This window comes from Gorilla gorilla, chromosome 1 (assembly GCF_029281585.2).
Source record: "Gorilla gorilla gorilla isolate KB3781 chromosome 1, NHGRI_mGorGor1-v2.1_pri, whole genome shotgun sequence".
Classification (NCBI taxonomy): Eukaryota; Metazoa; Chordata; class Mammalia; order Primates; family Hominidae; genus Gorilla; species Gorilla gorilla.
The window spans coordinates 170,047,213-170,066,641 of record NC_073224.2 but is presented as its reverse complement, the minus strand read 5'-3'; the positions used below and the strand labels follow the sequence as shown (position 1 = coordinate 170,066,641).

Below are 19,429 nucleotides of genomic sequence, written 5' to 3'. Positions count from 1 at the left end.
TCTGACATCCAGTCATCATCATTAATCAAGTCGTGTCTTTTTCCAAAGCATCTCTCCTATCTGCCACCACATTATTCATATTGCCATTGCCTTATTTCTGGCCCCAATTATATCCCACATGAATTTCAAAACAGTCTGTTATCTGGCCTTATGGCTAGCATATCCTGTCCCCATTGCCCACATCATTCCAAGTTGCTGATGTGAGCTTTCTAAAATAAAAAGCTGGTATCTTTTTCCTACCTGAATCTTAAAGCCTTCCATTGCCTTCAAGCTAAAACTCAAATTCCTTGGCTTGACACAGGAGATAACCTCATGATCTAGTGCTTACCTACATATTATTTCTTACTACTTCCTACCGTTTTTCTTATTTCTTATCAATTCTTACATTCTTTCTTTTTTTTGTTTGTTTGTTTGTTTGAGACGAAGTCTCACTCTTGTCCCCCAGGCTGGGGTGCGATGGCACTATCTCGGCTCACTGCAACCTCTGCCTCCCAGATTCAAGCAATTCTCCTGCCTCAACCTCCTGAGTAGCTGGGATTACAGGCACCTGCCATCATGCCTGGCTAATTTTTATATTTTTAGTAGAGACTGGGGTTTCACCATGTTGGCCAGGCTGGTCTCGAACTCCTGACCTCAGATGATCCACCTGCCTTGGCCCCCCAAACTGCTGGGATTACAGGCATGAGCCACCGTGCCCGGCACATTTTTCTTACTATTTCTGCTAACCTGCAGTTCCTTGAATGCACCATGATCTCTTCCATCCTACCTCTTTGACATTTTCTCCTGAAATGACCATCTCCCCTGACACTCTAACCTCATCAGCTCCTCCAAAGTAAAGCTTCAGTAAAGCCTTCTATTTTCTATTCCTACCTCCCCCAAGGCAGAAAAAGTACCTCTCCTTTTTGTTCTCTAGCAACCTACACGTACGATTTTTACGGCAAATGCCATATTGGGTAGAAATTGTTCATTCCACTTGTAATTTCTCTCGATTATGAACTACTTAATACTGGGGACAACACCTTTCATCTTTAAAACCCTAAAACTTGGGAGAAAATAGAAAATCAATGTATTTTTGTTATGGAATAAATAATTTTGAGTGATAAATGGGTAAAAAGCATATTGAATAGAAGAAAGAGCATTGGCAAAAGCTTAAAACTTCTAAAACTAATCATCTCAAAATTACCACTAATCTCCATGTTGTCAAATTAAGTGGTCAGTTCTCAGATCTGTCAGAGGCTTTTGTCACAATTGGTCATAGCATCCACCTCGAAATACTATTCTTTTTATTTTTTTTTTAATTATTTTATTTTATTATTATTATACTTTAAGTTTTAGGGTACATGTTCACAATGTGCAGGTTAGTTACATATGTATACATATGCCATGCTGGTGTGCTGCACCCATTAACTCGTCATTTACCATTAGGTATATCTCCTAATGCTATCCCACCCCCCTCCCCCCACCCCACAACAGTCCCCAGAGTGTGATGTTCCCCTTCCTGTGTCCATGTGCTCTCATTGTTCACTTCCCACCTATGAGTGAGTACATGTGGTGTTTGGTTTTTTGTCCTTGTGATAGTTTATTGAGAATGGTGATTTCCAATTTCATCCATGTCCCTACAAAGGACATGAACTCATCATTTTTTATGGCTGCATAGTATTCCATGGTATATATGTGCCACATTTTCTTAATCCAGTCTATCATTGTTGGACATTTGGGTTGGTTCCAAGTCTTTGCTATTGTGAATATTGCTACAATAAACATACATGTGCATGTGTCTTTATAGCAGCATGATTTATATTCCTTTGGGTATGTACCCAGTAATGGGATGGCTGGGTCAAATGGTATTTCTAGTTCTAGATCCCTGAGGAATCGCCACACTGACTTCCACAATGGTTGAACTAGTTTACAGTCCCACCAACAGTGTAAAAGTGTTCCTATTTCTCCACATCCTCTCCAGCACCTGTTGTTTCCTGACTTTTTAATGATTGCCATTCTAACTGGTGTGAGATGGTATCTCATTGTGGTTTTGATTTGCATTTCTCTGATGGCCAGTGATGGTGAGCATTTGTTCATGTGTTTTTGGCTGCATAAATGTCTTCTTTTGAGAAGTGTCTGTTCATGTCCTTCGCCCACTTTTTGATGGGGTTGTTTGTTTTTTTCTTGTAAATTTGTTTGAGTTCATTGTAGATTCTGGATATTAGCCCTTTGTCAGATGAGTAGGTTGCAAAAATTTTCTCCCATTTTGTGGGTTGCCTGTTCACTCTGATGGTAGTTTCTTTTGCTGTGCAGAAGCTCTTTAGTTTAATTAGATCCCATTTGTCAATTTTGGCTTTTGTTGCCATTGCTTTTGGTGTTTTAGACATGAAGTCCTTGCCCATGCCTATGTCTTGAATGGTAATGCCTAGGTTTTCTTCTAGGGTTTTTATGGTTTTAGGTCTAACATTTAAGTCTTTAATCCATCTTGAATTCATTTTTGTATAAGGTGTAAGGAAGGGATCCAGTTTCAGCTTTCTACATATGGCTAGCCAGTTTTCCCAGCACCATTTATTAAATAGGGAATCCTTTCCCCATTGCATGTTTTTCTCAGGTTTGTCGAAGATCAGATAGTTGTAGATATGCGGCGTTATTTCTGAGGGCTCTGTTCTGTTCCATTGATCTATCTCTCTGTTTTGGTACCAGTACCATGCTGTTTTGGTTACTGTAGCCTTGTAGTATAGTTTGAAGTCAGGTAGCATGATGCCTCCAGCTTTGTTCTTTTGGCTTAGGATTGACTTGGCAATGAGGGCTCTTTTTTGGTTCCATATGAACTTGAAAGTAGTTTTTTCCAATTCTGTGAAGAAAGTCATTGGTAGCTTGATGGGGATGGCATTGAATCTATAAATTACCTTGGGCAGTATGGCCATTTTTACAATATTGATTCTTCCTACCCATGAGCATGGAATGTTCTTCCATTTGTATCCTCTTTTATTTCATTGAGCAGTGGTTTGTAGTTCTCCTTGAAGAGGTCCTTCACCTCCCTTGTAAGTTGGATTCCAAGGTATTTTATTCTCTTTGAAGCAATTGTGAATGGGAGTTCACTCATGATTTGGCTCTCTGTTTGTCTGTTATTGGTGTATAAGAATGCTTGTGATTTTTGTACATTGATTTTGTATCCTGAGACTTTGCTGAAGTTGCTTATCAGCTGAAGGAGATTTTGGGCTGAGACAATGGGGTTTTCTAGATATACAATCATGTCGTCTGCAAACAGGGACAATTTGACTTCCTCTTTTCCTATTTGGATACCCTTTATTTCTTTCTCCTGCCTGATTGCCCTGGCCAGAATTTCCAACACTATGTTGAATAGGAGTGGTGAGAGAGGGCGTCCCTGTCTTGTGCCAGTTTTCAAAGGGAATGCTTCCAGTTTTTGCCCATTCAGTATGATATTGGCTGTGGGTTTGTCATAGATAGCTCTTATTATTTTGAGATACGTCCCATCAATACCTAATTTTTTGAGAGTTTTTAGCACGAAGGTTGTTGAATTTTGTCAAAGGCCTTTTCTGCATCTTTTGAGATAATCATGTGGTTTTTGTCCTTGGTTCTGTTTATATGCTGGATTACATTTATTGATTTGCATATATTGAACTAGCCTTGCGACCCAGGGATGAAGCCCACTTGATTATGGTGGATAAGCTTTTTGATGTGCTGCTGGATTCGGCTTGCCAGTATTTTATTGAGGATTTTTGCATCAATGTTCATCAAGGATATTGGTCTAAAATTCTCTTTTTTGGTTGTGTCTCTGCCTGGCTTTGGTATCAGGATGATGCTGGCCTCATAAAATGAGTTAGGGAGGATTCCTTCTTTTTCTATTGATTGGAATAGTTTCAGAAGGAATGATACCAGCTCCTCCTTCTACCTCTGGTAGAATTCAGCTGTGAATCCATCTGGTCCTGGACTCTTTTTGGTTGGTAAGCTATTGATTATTGCCACAATTTCAGAGCCTGTTATTGGTCTATTCAGAGATTCAACTTCTTCCTGGTTTAGCCTTGGGAGGGTGTATGTGTCAAGGAATTTATCCATTTCTTCTAGATTTTCTAGTTTATTTGCATAGAGGTGTTTGTAGTATTCTCTGATGGTAGTTTGTATTTCTGTGGGATCAGTTGTGATATCCCCTTTATAATTTTTTATTGCATCTATTTGATTCTTCTCTCTTTTCTTCTTTATTAGTCTTGCTAGCGGTCTATCAATTTTGTTGATCCTTTCAAAAAACCAGCTCCTGGATTCGTTAATTTTTTGAAGGGTTTTTTTGTGTCTCTATTTCCTTCAGTTCTGCTCTGATTTTAGTTATTTCTTGCCTCCTGCTAGGTTTTGAATGTGTTTGCTCTTGCTTTTCTAGTTCTTTTAATTGTGATGTTAGGGTGTCAATTTTGGATCTTTCCTGCTTTTTCTTGTGGGCATTTAGTGCTATAAATTTCCCTCTACACACTGCTTTGAATGTGTCCAAGAGATTCTGGTATGTTGTGTCTTTGTTCTCGTTGGTTTCAAAGAACATCTTTATTTCTGCCTTCATTTTGTTATGTACCCAGTAGTCATTCAGGAGCAGGTTGTTCATTTTCCATGTAGTTGAGTGGTTTTGAGTGAGTTTCTTAGTCCTGAGTTGTAGTTTGATTGCACTGTGGTCTGAGAGACAGTTTGTTATAATTTCCATTCTTTTACATTTGCTGAGGAGTGCTTTACTTCCAAGTATGTGGTCAATTTTGGAATAGGTGTGGTGTGGTGCTGAAAAAAATGTATATTCTGTTGATTTGGGGTGGAGAGTTCTGTAGATGCCTATTAGGTCCGCTTGGTGCAGAGCTGAGTTCAATTCCTGGGTATCCTTGTTAACTTTCTGTCTTGTTGTTGTGTCTAATGTTGACAGTGGGGTGTTAAAGTCTCCCATTATTATTGTGTGGGAGTCTAAGTCTCTTTCTAGGTCACTAAGGACTTGCTTTATGAATCTTGGTGCTCCTGTATTGGGTGCATATATATTTAGGATAGTTAGCTCTTCTTGTTGAATTGATCCCTTTACCATTTACCATTATGTAATGGCCTTCTTTGTCTCTTTTGATCTTTGTTGGTTTAAAGTCTGTTTTATCAGAGACTAGGATTGCAACCCCTGCCTTTTTTTGTTTCCCATTTGCTTGGTAGATCTTCCTCCATCCTTTTATTTTGAGCCTATGTATGTCTCTGCACATGAGATGGGTTTCCTGAATACAGCACACTGATGGGTCTTGACTCTTTATCCAATTTGCCAGTCTTTGTCTTTTAATTGGAGCATTTAGTCCGTTTACATTTAAAGTTAATATTGTTATGTGTGAACCTGATCCTGTCATTATGCTGTTAGCTGGTTATTTTGCTCATTAGTTGATGCAGTTTCTTCATAGCCTCAATGATCTTTACAATTTGGCATGATTTTGCAGCGGCTGGTACCAGTTTTTCCTTTCCATGTTTAGTGCTTCCTTCAGGAGGTCTTTTAGGGCAGGCCTGGTGGTGACAAAATCTCTCAGCATTTGCTTGTCTGTAAAGTATTTTATTTCTCCTTCACTTATGAAGATTAGTTTGGCTTGATATGAAATTCTGGGTTGAAAATTCTTTCCTTTAAGAATGTTGAATATCGGCCCCCAATCTCTTCTGGCTTGTAAAGTTTCTGCCAAGAGATCCACTGTTAGTCTGATGGGCTTCCCTTTGTGGGTAACCCGACCTTTCTCTCTGGCTGCCCTTAACATTTTTTCCTTCATTTCAACTTTGGTGAATCTGACAATTATGTGTCTTGGAGGTGCTCTTCTCGGGGAGTATCTTTGTGGCGTTCTCTGTATTTCCTGAATCTGAATGTTGGCCTGCCTTGCTAGATTGGGGAAGTTCTCCTGGATAATATCCTGCAGAGTGTTTTCCAACTTGGTTCCATTCTCCCCATCACTTTCAGGTACACCAATCAGACGTAGATTTGGTCTTTTCACATAGTCCCATATTTCTTGGAGGTTTTGTTCATTTCTTTTTATTCCTTTTTCTCTAAACTTCCCTTCTCGCTTCAGTTCATTCATTTCATCTTCCATCACTGATACCCTTTCTTCCAGTTGATTGCATCAGCTCTTGAGGCTTCTGCATTCTTCACATAGTTCTCGAGCCTTGGCTTTCAGCTCCATCAGCTCCTTTAAGGACTTCTCTATATTGCTTATTCTAGTTATACATTCATCTAAATTTTTTTCAAAGTTTTTAACTTCTTTGCCTTTGGTTTGAATTTCCTCCTTTAGCTTGGAGTAGTTTGATCATCTGAAGCCTTCTTCTCTCAACTCATCAAAGTCATTCTCCGTCCAGCTTTGTTCCATTGCTGGTGAGGAACTGCATTCCTTTGGAGGAGGAGAGGAGCTCTGCTTTTTAGAGGTTCCAGTTTTTCTGCTCTGTTTTTTTCCCATCTTTGTGGCTTTATCTACTTTTGGTCTTTGATGATGGTGATGTACAGATGGGTTTTTGGTGTGGATATCCTTTCTCTTTGTTTTCCTTCTACCAGACAGGACCCTCAGCTGCAGGTCTGTTGGAGTTTGCTAGACGTCCACTCCAGACCCTGTTTGCCTGGGTATCAGCAGTGGTGGCTGCAGAACAGCGGATTTTTGTGAACCGTGAATGCTGCTGTCTGATCGTTCCTCTGGAAGTTTTGTCTCAGAGGAGTACCCGGCCGTGTGAGGTGTCAGTCTTCCCCTACTGGGGGGTGCCTCCCAGTTAGGCTGCTCGGGGGTCAGGGGTCAGGGACCCACTTGAGGAGGCAGTCTGCCCCTTCTCAGATCTCCAGCTGCATGCTGGGAGAACCACTGCTCTCTTCAAAGCTGTCAGACAGGGACATTTAAGTCTGCAGAGGTTACTGCTGTCTTTTTGTTTGTCTGTGCCCTGCCCCCAGAGGTGGAGCCTACAGAGGCAGGCACGCCTCCTTGAGCTGTGGTGGGCTCCACCCAGCTCGAGCTTCCCGGCTGCTTTGTTTACTTAAGCAAGCCTGGGCAATGGCAGGTGCCCCTCCCCCAGCCTCGCTGCCGCCTTGCAGTTTGATCCCAGACTGCTGTGCTAGCAATCAGCGAGACTCCGTGGGTGTAGGACCCTCTGAGCCATGTGCAGGATATAATCTCCTGGTGTGCCATTTTTTAAGCCCATTGGAAAAGCACAGTATTAGGGTGTGAGTGACCTGATTTTCCAGGTGCCATCTGTCACCCCTTTCTTTGACTAGGAAAGGGAACTCCCTGACCCCTTACGCTTCCCGAGTGAGGCAATGCCTCGCCCTGCTTCAGCTCGTGCATGGTGCGCTGCACCCTCTGTCCTGTGCCCACTGTCTGGCACCCCCTAGTGGGATGACCTCAGTACCTCAGATGGAAATGCAGAAATCACCCGTCTTCTGCATCGCTCACACTGGGAGCTGTAGACCGGAGCTGTTCCTATTTGGCCATCTTGGCTGCCAGCCTCTGAAATGCTTTTCTTACTTGGCTTCCAGGACTTTTCATTCTTCTTATTTTTTCTCCTATGTCCCTAGTCACTTTTCAGTTTTATTTATTTGTTCTTCATATCCATTTAGACCTATTCTCTTTTTATCTACATTCATGCCCTTGGTGATCTATATTCTCAAGACCTCACAATAGTATTTTTTCTTCATCTGTTATAGGTAAATGCACAAACTGGCCCAGTTGGAAAGACTTGACCTAGGCAATAATGAATTCAGTGAGCTGGTAAGCCATCTCTATGCTACCATGCTCAAATTATGTCTTTCCTAGACTTTTTTCTTGATGTCTGTGCTTGTTTATGCAACTGAATGATTAACATCTCTCATTGACTCTAGAGTAGAAATTTCCAACTGAACACCTAAAACTGAACTTCCAGTCTACCCAAAACCCTGCTCCACTTGGTCTTCCTCATCAGTCACTTGCAACTCCGTCCTTCTAGTTGTTCAGACCAAAACACACCTTTAGTCACAGTCAGCTCTCATTCCCCACAGCTGACTCATCAAGACATTTAGTTCTTAACTATATCCATAACCCAACCACATCTCAACACCTTTACCATTGCCTTATTATGGCCACCGCTGTTGCCATAAATTTTTTATAATAAGAAAGAAGTAAAATGGATTCAGTCCAAGCCACCATCACCTCTTATTTGACTTATTACATTAGCCTCCTCTTTGATCTTCCTTCTTCTACTGTTGTCCCCCTCAGTCTGTTTACAAGCCTGAAATCACAGATATTCTTCTAAAACAAATCATTTCAGAAACATCTTTCATAAAAACCTTTCAGTGACCCCCTATCCTACTCAGAATCAAAGCCAAGGTCTCTACATTGTGCTGTAAGATCGCATATTATGCAACTCCCCATTACATCATCTTTTTACTCCTCCCTCTCTCTCTCTTTTTTAGCCATACTGGTCTCCTAGGATGTCTTCAAGCAAGTAAAATGTCCCTGCTTTAGAATCTCCATATTAGCATGCTTTTTCATTTCCTCTCCACCTTGGCTCCCATTTCGTATTCTCATTGAGGCCTTACCTGATCACCCTACTAAAAATTAAATCCTTGTATGAATTCTCCCTATCTACCTCCTCTGCTTAACTTTTCTCTGTAGCACTTGTAACCTTTTAATATGTTATTTTATTTTATTTTATTATTTTGTTTACTCTCATTCTTCCCTGCTGAATGTAAAGTCGTTTGAGGTAGGAATTTTTATCTGTTTTGTTCTCTGCCATACCCCAGATCAGCACATAATACTCTCTCAATAATAGTTGCTGAGTGAAGAAAGTGTACATACTTTTTTTGCATTTCTGAGTATCTGATAGTGTCTGGATTGCAGTAATATTTCATTTAAGGTTCATAAAAGCCCTGTAAGGTAATTTCTACATCCATTTTAAATGTGATAAAACTAAAATTTCTAAGATTTCAATCAATGGTGTCTCAAGAATTCCTGTATAGGCAGGACTTAAGGACAGAATTCTGATTAGTGGAGAGATAAAAAAAAATCTTTTAGAAAAGCACTGTATTTTCTCATAACGTATGTTTACTTGAGATCACTTTGAGAAATGCTGACTGCATATGGAGTGCACTTGGGTTCCCTGAACCTTTGACATCAACTCTTGCCTAAGGTTTGTGTATTAGTCTGTTTTCACACTGCTATAAAGAAGTGCTCCAGACTGGGTAATTTATATAGAAAAGAGGTTTAATTGACTCACAGTTCCACACGGCTGGGCAGGCTTCGGGAAACTTAAAATCATGGCCGAAGGGGAAGCAGGCATATCTTACATGGCGGCAGGCGAGAGAGAACATGTGAAGGAGGAACTGTCAAACACTTATAAAACCTTCGTATCTCATGAGAACTCTCACTTTCATGAAAACAGCATAGGAGAAACCACCCCCATGATCCAATCACCTCCCACCAGGTCCCTTCCTCAATATAGGATTATGGGGATTACAATTCAAGATGAGATTTGGGTCAGGACACAGACCAAAACTGTATCAGTTTGACAACTATTCATAGCTATAGCAGCTTTCAAGTCAATATGTTTGGGAGACAATGACTACAATTTGTCTGTAACAGAAGTTCATTTAAAGGAGTAGAAAATAATAAGACTGATGATGAAATGGTTCCATATTATGAGATTTTAGAATGGTTTGCTGAGAATTGGTTTCAGCCATTGATTCCCAATCCTGTGGTGACTCTTAAAAATATTGAAGTGGGGCCCCACCCTACACCTCCCACTGGTGTAGATATTTAATAAGCTTCTTGGATTTTTGTTAAGCAGCCAGCCCTGCATGCCAACCATATTGGCATTTGTGAACAGATGCTGTAGCTTTTCAGATGGCAGCTTGCATAGATTTTGTGTATTTGAGATTTACTTGTTGCTGAAGAGTACCCCCAGTTTTGTGCACTACACAATCAGGTAAATCTGACAGGAAGGTGGTTGGAATGTCTTTTAGAACAATGTATCATGCACTGCCTCACAATAGTATTTTTCTCCATCTGTTGTAGGTCAATGCACAAACTGGCCCAGTTGGAAAGACTTGACCTAGGCAATAATGAATTCGGTGAGCTGGTAAGCAAATGCATTTTCTAAACCTGATAAATACCCTTCAGGAGATTCTTTCTTTTGCTCTGTCTTTGTAAACCAAGGTATTAACTTGATTGCACATTTGCATTTGCTAAATGTAAAAGTAAAAACCTGGAAGTTAATATTAGCTTTCACTTTTTGGAAAAAAAAATGGAATTGAGCCAGATACAAATTGATAGTTTTGAGGACCAACTATGTGACAGGTACCATGCTTAGTATGTTACATATGTTATCTCTTTTAATCCTGATTGGACATGTTGCCATTTTAACCTAATGGAAATGAACTTAAAATGGTCACTGTCATACATAGCTATTAAGTGCCTGAACAGGGATTAAACCCAGACTTGATTAAATGCAAAGACCGTACCTTGAAAACCTGCTTTGGAGGCTTCTTGGTGCCAGTGCGTGAGAGAAGTAAGTCACCAATGGCATTCTGGTTCTTACTATATTGAAAGCGTCTTTCTAGTGAACCCATATTACTACTTCACTACTGGCAAGACTGGCAGAATTCTGCCTGCTCCTTTTGAGCATCCATTTTGTTTAAAATTTGCCTGAAGACCAAACTCTCAGATGCAAATCAGAAAGCATATACTTCTTTACAAGACGACTCAGCTTTCTCTATTCAGAAGTCTTCCACTTGAATATCTCAAATTTCAAAAAATTCAATTCATCTAAAGTGTATTTTAATTATTTTAAAATTAAAACATTTAAGTAAGCAATCCATTCCCTGTCCCAGGTCTGTTACTAGCTATGTGACTTTGTGCAAGTTGCATAACCTCTTTTCGCCTTATTTTCCTCATGTATAAAATAGGGATTATAATGTTCTCTCTTACACAGGGCTTGTGTGAGAATTAAATGAGATAATGTATGTACAGGACCTAGCAAAATTTATTCTAATAAATGCCAGTGTGCAAGGGTGAAAGGGTTTAACTCACACTGTATTTTGAATGCACAAAGAAAATTAATTTGTTTTACTTCAACCATAGCTGATCTGATCATTACCCCAGCCTCCATCAGTTGTTTATTAAGGATGAAAACTGAGTTTTATTCTTCTGTGATTAAGTTTAATATGATTTAAGAAGTTAGATAGTCCCTTTAGGTTGTTTTCATCTTTCTTGCATAAAAATTCCTAGTCTCTCATGTTCCTCTCTCCATCCCCTGCTTTCCTCCCTAAGATGGAATTTGGGTATGTGCAGAGGAGGCTAAATTTCTTTGTGACCTGGGCAATAAGGACTCTCTGGCCTCAAGCTAGTTTTCAGAAGTAGGTTGGCAGCATATGCTGGTCTCTGGGCTGCTGTCTGCAGCTGTTGCTTCGTCCTGTTAAATCGTCAGCTCTAAATCCACATTCAGGTCTTCTGGCTCAGATAAAACTCTCTAGGAGCATTGGCCATCTTCCTCTTTGGGCATTGCTATACTCAGCTCTCACTGGCTGTAAATGAATGAGACTGTGCCCTGTCCTCCCTCCAGCACAGGATGAGCAGTCCATCCCCAGTTTGTGTTGTGAAGGGCCCTCACCAGCCATGACCTCAGTAGTGGCCCCATGGCCTGTCTGCTGGCTCTGAGAGTCCACATAACATACAAACTGAGAGACACCAAGTAAAGCTGAATTCCAGAGACTTCTTTGCCTGTCAGATTACACTGTCAAATTTACTCTGCTTTGGCTATACCTAGTGTTGTTACAAAGCAGTTTGCAGGGTGGCCTCAACACAGATATTAAGGCAAGAGTACCTCGTAAATACATAGCTTAATGCACCTCAGGAATTTTTAAAGGAGATATTTATTAATGTAGGTAGAGAGATTAGTGGGGTGGTAAATAACAGATAGTGGCAAAACTAGTAGTTTTATACTTATTGTTTTAAAAATAAGTTGTTAAAGACCTAAGATCTGCCCACACATTTATTAAGACATGTAGGTCAGCCTAATAATTGAAAAACATGGAGGGTACCTTTGGGTCTGTAGCTCACTCTCTAACTTCAACTTCCTTATCAATACAGTAAGGGCATCAGTCTCCTCTATCTTATAGGCTTTTTGAGAGAATTTCATGTGAGATAATCTACAACAAATATTCAGTATGTTAAATGAATTTCAATTCTGTCAGGTATATTATTCTGCAAGTGCTTCATATGAATATGTGTGAATCGGTATTTTACTGTAAAGATTTGGGTCAACAATGATGAAAAGGGTGGGTTTATTTTTCAAAACTAGTTGTACTAAAAGTAAATTTTAAATTATTTTAATAATGTATGATTTATGGTATCTAAGAAATCCTACGAGCAGAAATAACTTTTATTTTGTGTTATGCCAGTATTTCATGCCAGGCACAAAATAAGTCTCTTTTTCTATTTTCTTACTTTTGCATTTGTTCTAAGAGGTTTTATTTGGTAGTGCTTAAGTATTTGAAGAGTATAACTGTGGAACTTTACATTTCTGATGTTACTCACTTTTAATCATAGTTTGACTATTACTAGTCATATGCATGGAACTGGCTGTTGTTGTAACAGTAACAACTTTGAATGAGAAAATAAGAGATTTTGCTCTGATAAGAGACCTCTAGAAACAATGTCATGTGGAGGAGAGGAGATCAAATTCTATTCTGTAGCTAGATATTGACACCGTAGGAGATTATCATTAGATGATTTATTTTTGCATGACATGGTAAAGAGACAATGTGGAGAGTAGATGACTATAATTTTAAAAATAAAATGTGAAGGCCTAATGAGAACAGAAGTTGGCTTGCTTGAGAAGCAATGTATAAGATTCAGAGTAGAAATGTCTACTTATAGAAGCATTTGTAATAATGAAGAATTCTAAACAAAGGGAATTATTTTATATTTTTAATAGCAATTATCCCCAGAATATATTGAACAAAGTTCTGAGAACATAATAGATATTTTGGGGGGGGTTTTTTGTTGTTTCTTTCATGAATTGTTTTGCTCAACATAAGATGAATAAATGTTCATTTTTAAAAAAATAGGAAGTTAAAAAGTGAAAAAATGAGAGTAAGGATCATTTATGATTTCATCCTATATATAACCAGTATTAATATTTTTTGGTATATTCTTCCCTTTACTCTCATTTTCTTTAATGAAGTCAAACAAGTATTATTTGGGGTCAGGTCAGAGATGGAACACTATTAGGCTGATGTATGGAACTAGATAACATCAACCCTTAGGATCATCCTCTTTGCTGACCATGGCCAACCCTCCCCCTAGTCTAGACCCAGCTTCCAGCTGCAAGCCTCCTTCACTGCCTCTCTCCTCTCCTCCCTGTGCTGGACAAAAGAGGGCTGTTCTATAAAGGAGAGTGTCACTTAAGGCCCCAACAGCTCTGCCATGGGAGCCTTCATCAGAAGAGTCAGTTATAAGAAGCAAAACGTGCTTTTTTGTAAGCCAGAAAGAAAGAAGAGCCCAGCCCAGAGGAGACTAACAAACTAAGTGAGAAGTAGTCTATATGTGGTTTAGAGTTCGGGAATTCAAAGAAAGCAGCATGGGTAGGGACCCACTGACCCAGAGTGGCAATGGGTAGCAGGGAAGGAAGGCAGGGAGTACAATGGTTATTGGAGCAGCATCTCCCCTTATGTGAAATTCCCTTATCTTTGCCCCCACCAAACCCCTACAAAGGACTCCTAAAAAGAATAACTGGGGAGGACTATTTCAAGAAGGACCCAATTTCCTTATCCTGTGCTATTCAACCAGGTAGTGCTTGAATAGATTTAAAATTTTGCTATAAGTATGGCATAATACATACTGGTTATATGTGTCTGCACAGATATTTCTACCTACCAAATTGGAATTATAATGTGCATTCTATTTTATTTTAAAGCATGGTTATCAAATTCGAAATCTAGATTCCTTACAGGCATTGTAATATATAACCTTTCTTTGTAGCTAAACTAGAAAGACTGTCAAATAATGGATACAAAATAAACACTAAATTAAGTTGTCTATCCCTGATTTCTAATGAGATTGATGATTTTTTCATATGTTTATGGCAATTTGTGTTTCCTGTTTTGTGAAATGCTGGTTTGTGTATTTTTGCTCACTTTTCTATTGGTAGTCATTTTCTTGTTGATTTATGGAGATCTTTGATATATTTCACATACTAATCCTTTGTTGTCTGTAGGTACTACAGTTATTTCTTTTCAGTCTCTGGAGAGTCTTTTTATTTTCTACCTGGCATATTTTGATGGATAGAAGGTCTTAATTATAAAATAAGAAAATATATACTTTTTTGTGGGTAGCACATTTTCTGTTTTGCTTAAGAAGTCCTTCCCTCCTCAAAGCCAAAACGTGTTTTTCATATGTTTTCTTCTAAACATTTGAAGGTTTAATTTTTTCATAATCAAATTCATTTCTGTGGGGGGCGTAATTATTTATACTGTGTACTGTGTATTTTTTTTTGCAGAGACTCAGCTTTCCAAGCACCATTTATTAAGTAGCATTTCCTTTCCACATGGATATGAGTGTCACCTCTTAACAAAATATGATTTCTGTACATTCATGAGTTACTTTCCTCATTTTCTAGGTACAAAAACTACATGATTGTAATTAGCACAAACAATAAATTTTGACAGTGGATAGGGCAAGTGTCTCAAACTTAGGCATCTGGACATTTACTTTTTGTATGCATTTAGAATTAGTTGATCAAGTTTCTCAAAAAGAAAAAATGTTAGGACTTGATTACAATGGCATTGACCCTATAACTCAATTTTTTATTGGAACGATAATAAAGAGTTGACATTTCTATCATATCAAATCTTTTTAGGTATCAACATGACATACATCTTCATTTATTTTCTGTTTTAATATCTGAGTTTTATAATTTTCTTCAGAAAAAGATTTCACACATTTTTAATTAATTTATTCCTAAGTACATTATTTTTAAATTGTAGTTATAAATGTACTTCTTCAAAAATTATAGTTTCCAGTTGCTTGTTGCAGGTTTTTATTTTTTCTTCCAAATTTATTTAAGGTTCAGGTGGTGCATGTGCAGGTTTGTTACATGGATAAATTGCATGTCACTGGGGTTTGGTGTACAAATGATTTCATCACCCAGGTAGTGAGCGTAGTATCTGACAGGTAGTTTTTCAATCTTCACCCTCCTCCTACCCTCCACCTTCAGGTAGGACCCCAGTATCTATTATTTCCCTCTTTGTGTCCCTGTGTGCTCAATGTTTAGCTCCCACTTATAAGTGAGAACATGTGGTATTTGGTTTTCTGTTCCTGCATTAATTTGCTTGAGTTAATGGCCTCCAGCTGCATCCATGTTGTTGCAAAGGAGATGATTTAGTTCTTTTTTAACACTGCATAGTATACCATGGTGAATATGTACCACGTTTTCTTTATCCAGTCCACCATTGATAGGCATCTAGATTGATGCTATGTCCTGGCTATCATGAAAAGTTATTGCAGGTTTTTTTTTACTTATATCTAGCTATCTGCTAAACCCTCTTAATAAAATGAATAATTTGTTTATAAATTATTTAGGGATTTCTATGTAACTAATCAAATACCCTGTGAATAATCACAGTTTGTTTTCTTGCACCTCAATTTTTAAACACTATTTCTTTCTCTTGCTTTATGTGTGACTAGTACTATGTTGAAGTGAAGCAACTATCATTGTCTGATTCCTGATTTTAATGGGAACACCTATAATGTTTTGTCATTAATAATTGCTTTACCATTAGCTTTGTATAGATATTCTTTATCAGGTTCATAACATCCCTTCCTGCTTCTAGATTACTAAGAGAATTTAGCATGAACAAGGACTAAACTCTATGGGATGTTTTGTCTGCATTTATTGATATTCCATTTTTTCTCTTTTATTCTGTTAATACAAAATTTCTAATGTAAAACCACTTTTACATTTCTGAAATACATACATGGTTCATGATCTAATCATGATCATGATCTTCTATATAAACTATTTGGTTCATTCCTGCTTGGAATTTGTAAAAATCTGTACTCATTAGTGAGATTTGTATACATTATTCTTGCATACTTTATCTGTAGGTTCATATTACTCATCAATTTTGGAAAATTATCAGCCCTGTCTCTTTAAATGTTTCCTTTTACCTATTTGCTCTGTCTCTCCTGCTGGAATTTGGATTAAATAGAAATATGAATATAAAATCATAAGTGCTTAGGAATCACTAGCTAATTTTATTAATTATTTTATGTATTTTTTCCTGAAAAAGCAATCAATCAGAGAAGAAGAATTTTAAAATATTTCTTTCATATCCTTAAAGAGAGGCTTTCTTACCTTTTTACATAAAATTATACGGTATTAATTTCCTCAGAACTTGGAGACTTGATGATGAGGTCATTTTGAGAGTGTTTTCACCTTTTTTTAACTACTTAATGTACTCATTACTCACAAAGATATTTCTAAATTATAGGCTACTCAATTTCTGGATTAAAGAACAAAATATGATTTTAAAAACAAAACATTGAAATGATAGCAGCAAAAATATTTAAAGAGCAAGAAAAGTTATTCTATGTGAAAAAGAAAACAATATTTAATTTTTTAAACACAATGTAAAGTTGGATTGAATTTAAAAGTTCAAAAATTCAGCAGGAAATAAGTAGTGTCATTTTAACTAACATTTGAAACAGTAAATCAAGCAGTCTTTATAAAAACATTTCATAAATTCAGCCATCCACAAACTATATTAGAAGACTTGTATTCTATAAAACTGCTTTATAGAAAAGCTTTAAAAAAATTCTGCACTCTACAAATCACCATTTTAAATGCTTAGTAAGGCTACAGATTATAATAAGGGAGAATTGTTAATCTCAATATTCAAATGGAATTTGTTTCTGTTGGCTTTACTCACTTTATTTCATAGAGTCAAACAAAAATTTCAAAGAAATGAATTAAACAAAAATTCCTAGAATAGAGATATTCTGAGCGATACAGTTGACAAGAAATAGATGCTTTTGGCTAAATAAATGATATGAATGTGTTTTCATAGAAATTTGAGACAATCGAGTACTTATGCTAATGTTTTCATTATAACTAAAATTGACTAGAATTAAATTAAACTCATTTTACTAAAAGCATGGCAGCCAATAGTCTCACCTCCCTAGTTCACCAAAGGTGTGCTCATTTTTAATTACCTAAAATGCATGTATACCTGAGGCAAGCACTATATTTACATAGCCAGTAATTTCCTTATAAGCAATTACAGCATAGGTTTGCCACACCTACTAATCAAATTGTATAATTTATTCTTCAAGTTGTACTCACTTTTTAAAAAGAGAAAAATAATGAAGTACAATTTGTCATCACATAACTGGCCACCCAATTTTAAGGAAAATACTTGAAACATGCTAATTTACTCCTTCATTTTTCTGCATTTGTAAAGCCACTAAGGCTGTAGATTATGTAGATTATATATATATATATATATATATATATATATATATATATATATATATAATCTACAGCCTTAGTGGCTGTAGATACATATATATCTCACAGACATTGCCAGAAGTTATTAATACATCAAAAGAAACTTGAAAAATGAAACTTATTTTTGAAGTTATTGGGAGTATGTCAATTTCTGTATCAATGAGAGTCCAGTCAGCAGGTGAAAACTATACTGATTATTTAACAAAGAAAGTTTAATAGAAAGATGGTTTATCGTGTATGAGAGAACTGAAGGAGCAAAGGGGGGGACACTGAAAAAGGAAGTATGAAAAGGTGAAATTGGGTCTTCGACTTCTAAGGAGGGGCCGCCACAGGCTAGTGCTGGTGTTTCTGACATGAAGAGGCTGATTCTAGTTATGTGGAAAAACTACACACTGGAAACACTTGCTGTTACTGAATTCTAGTGTCACCACAGTGAAGTATTGCTGAGGAAGTGCAAAGAGAAGCCAAATGTAAATAAAAAGAGCAAGTCCCTCTTCCTCCTCCAGCCTCTCCCCAGGACACTCAATTGTTAGAGCCTAACATGGAGCCACTTGTCAAAATGGCAGTGTGGCTAACCCCAGAATTACAAAGTAGAAATTAGAAGAGTTAGCTCACAGCTGAAAAGCCACTGTTTAATAACCAGCAAGTCGGTACTGTGTCCTGAAAACAATGGACAAGAGAAGTGTTGATTTTTGTGACTCCATTTTGACGTCATTTTCTCCAGAAAGTTTTCCTTGCACCTAGCAGAGTACCCAGCTCCCAACTGGTACTTGACGTTTGTAGAACAAATCATTTGATTTTAAAAGCAAACAGATCGATCAATTCTCATCATCAGAATCATGCCTATATAAATACAAATTTTTAACTCTAAACAATAGTAGAGGTAGAGAAAATACTTTAATTTGTCTGAAAAGCAATCATTCCATAGTTAGCTGTCTTTTGAAGCATCAATCCCAATTTACTTTGAGACATACTTCCAAATGAGTTTCTTGATGAAACTTTAAAGTACAAAATTTGAAATTGTGACCAATAAATACATACGCATATGCAAATATGCATATGTACATAAATAAATAAATCTGCCGTCCCACTAACTCTGAAGTTTGAAAGGAATTCTTGAAGAATCATTCAATTAAAATGAACTTTCTGGCTGAAACTAATTACAGAGATACTTCTTTCAGAGGAGGATCAAATTGGGGTCTCCACTTTTATCAATGCAACATCTCTTGACCTATGGCTTTAATAAGCAGACTCCACTGTCATACATTGAAGTAAAGGAACTCCTTTTCTTGCTCTTGAATTTTCCCTTTGCTAGCAGTAAAATAAATCATCTTTGCTTCTGTTTTCCAAGGAAGCAGCTTTTCCCTCATTGCCATTTCTCATTAACAAAATATCATGACTGGGCACTATGAATGAAATTAATTAGCTCGGTTTGCGTTTCCATGAATGGATTTTTCTGAGAACGGCATGTATTTCCATGCAGTCGAATACCCTGGTGATTCTGTCAACGGTTTCTACCAGAGAAATTGAAGGGGGAATAATGTGTAAATTAATTAAAAGCTCCCTGATGGAACCAGAGTAAAGCATATTAAATAGGAATTCAAATGTGTAATCAAGACTTTACAAAGAATCTCCCCCTGCAAAAATAAAAAAAATCAGACTTTACAAGGAAAATAAAAGTATTCTGCAACCAAGGAGTAAACCCTATATACGACTCCTATTCACAGCTCGAAAACATACTTGAGTTATGAATAGGAGTTGTAAATCACCCCAAAAAGCCAAGAAAAATTATATTTAAAGTAATTCAAACTAAAATCTTCATTTATATGCTGAAATGGAAATATCTGGATGTATTGCCTAAAATCGAATTAATAGAAAACAAATGTTATTTGATTTCAGGTTTCACAACAAACCAAAACTAAAAGTAACAACA

At 37.4% G+C, this 19,429-nt stretch overlaps 1 protein-coding gene across 1 annotated transcript in view; it reads left to right on the top strand.

The window, feature by feature from the left end:
• The window catches only part of LRRC7 (leucine rich repeat containing 7), a 570,226-nt gene that overhangs the window by 358,862 nt on the left and 191,935 nt on the right, over positions 1-19,429 (top strand). The window contains exon 8 of the mRNA XM_063697691.1: positions 10,005-10,068. Within this exon, the coding sequence (XP_063553761.1) occupies positions 10,005-10,068 (64 nt within the window). The remainder of the gene's footprint in view (positions 1-10,004; positions 10,069-19,429) is intronic.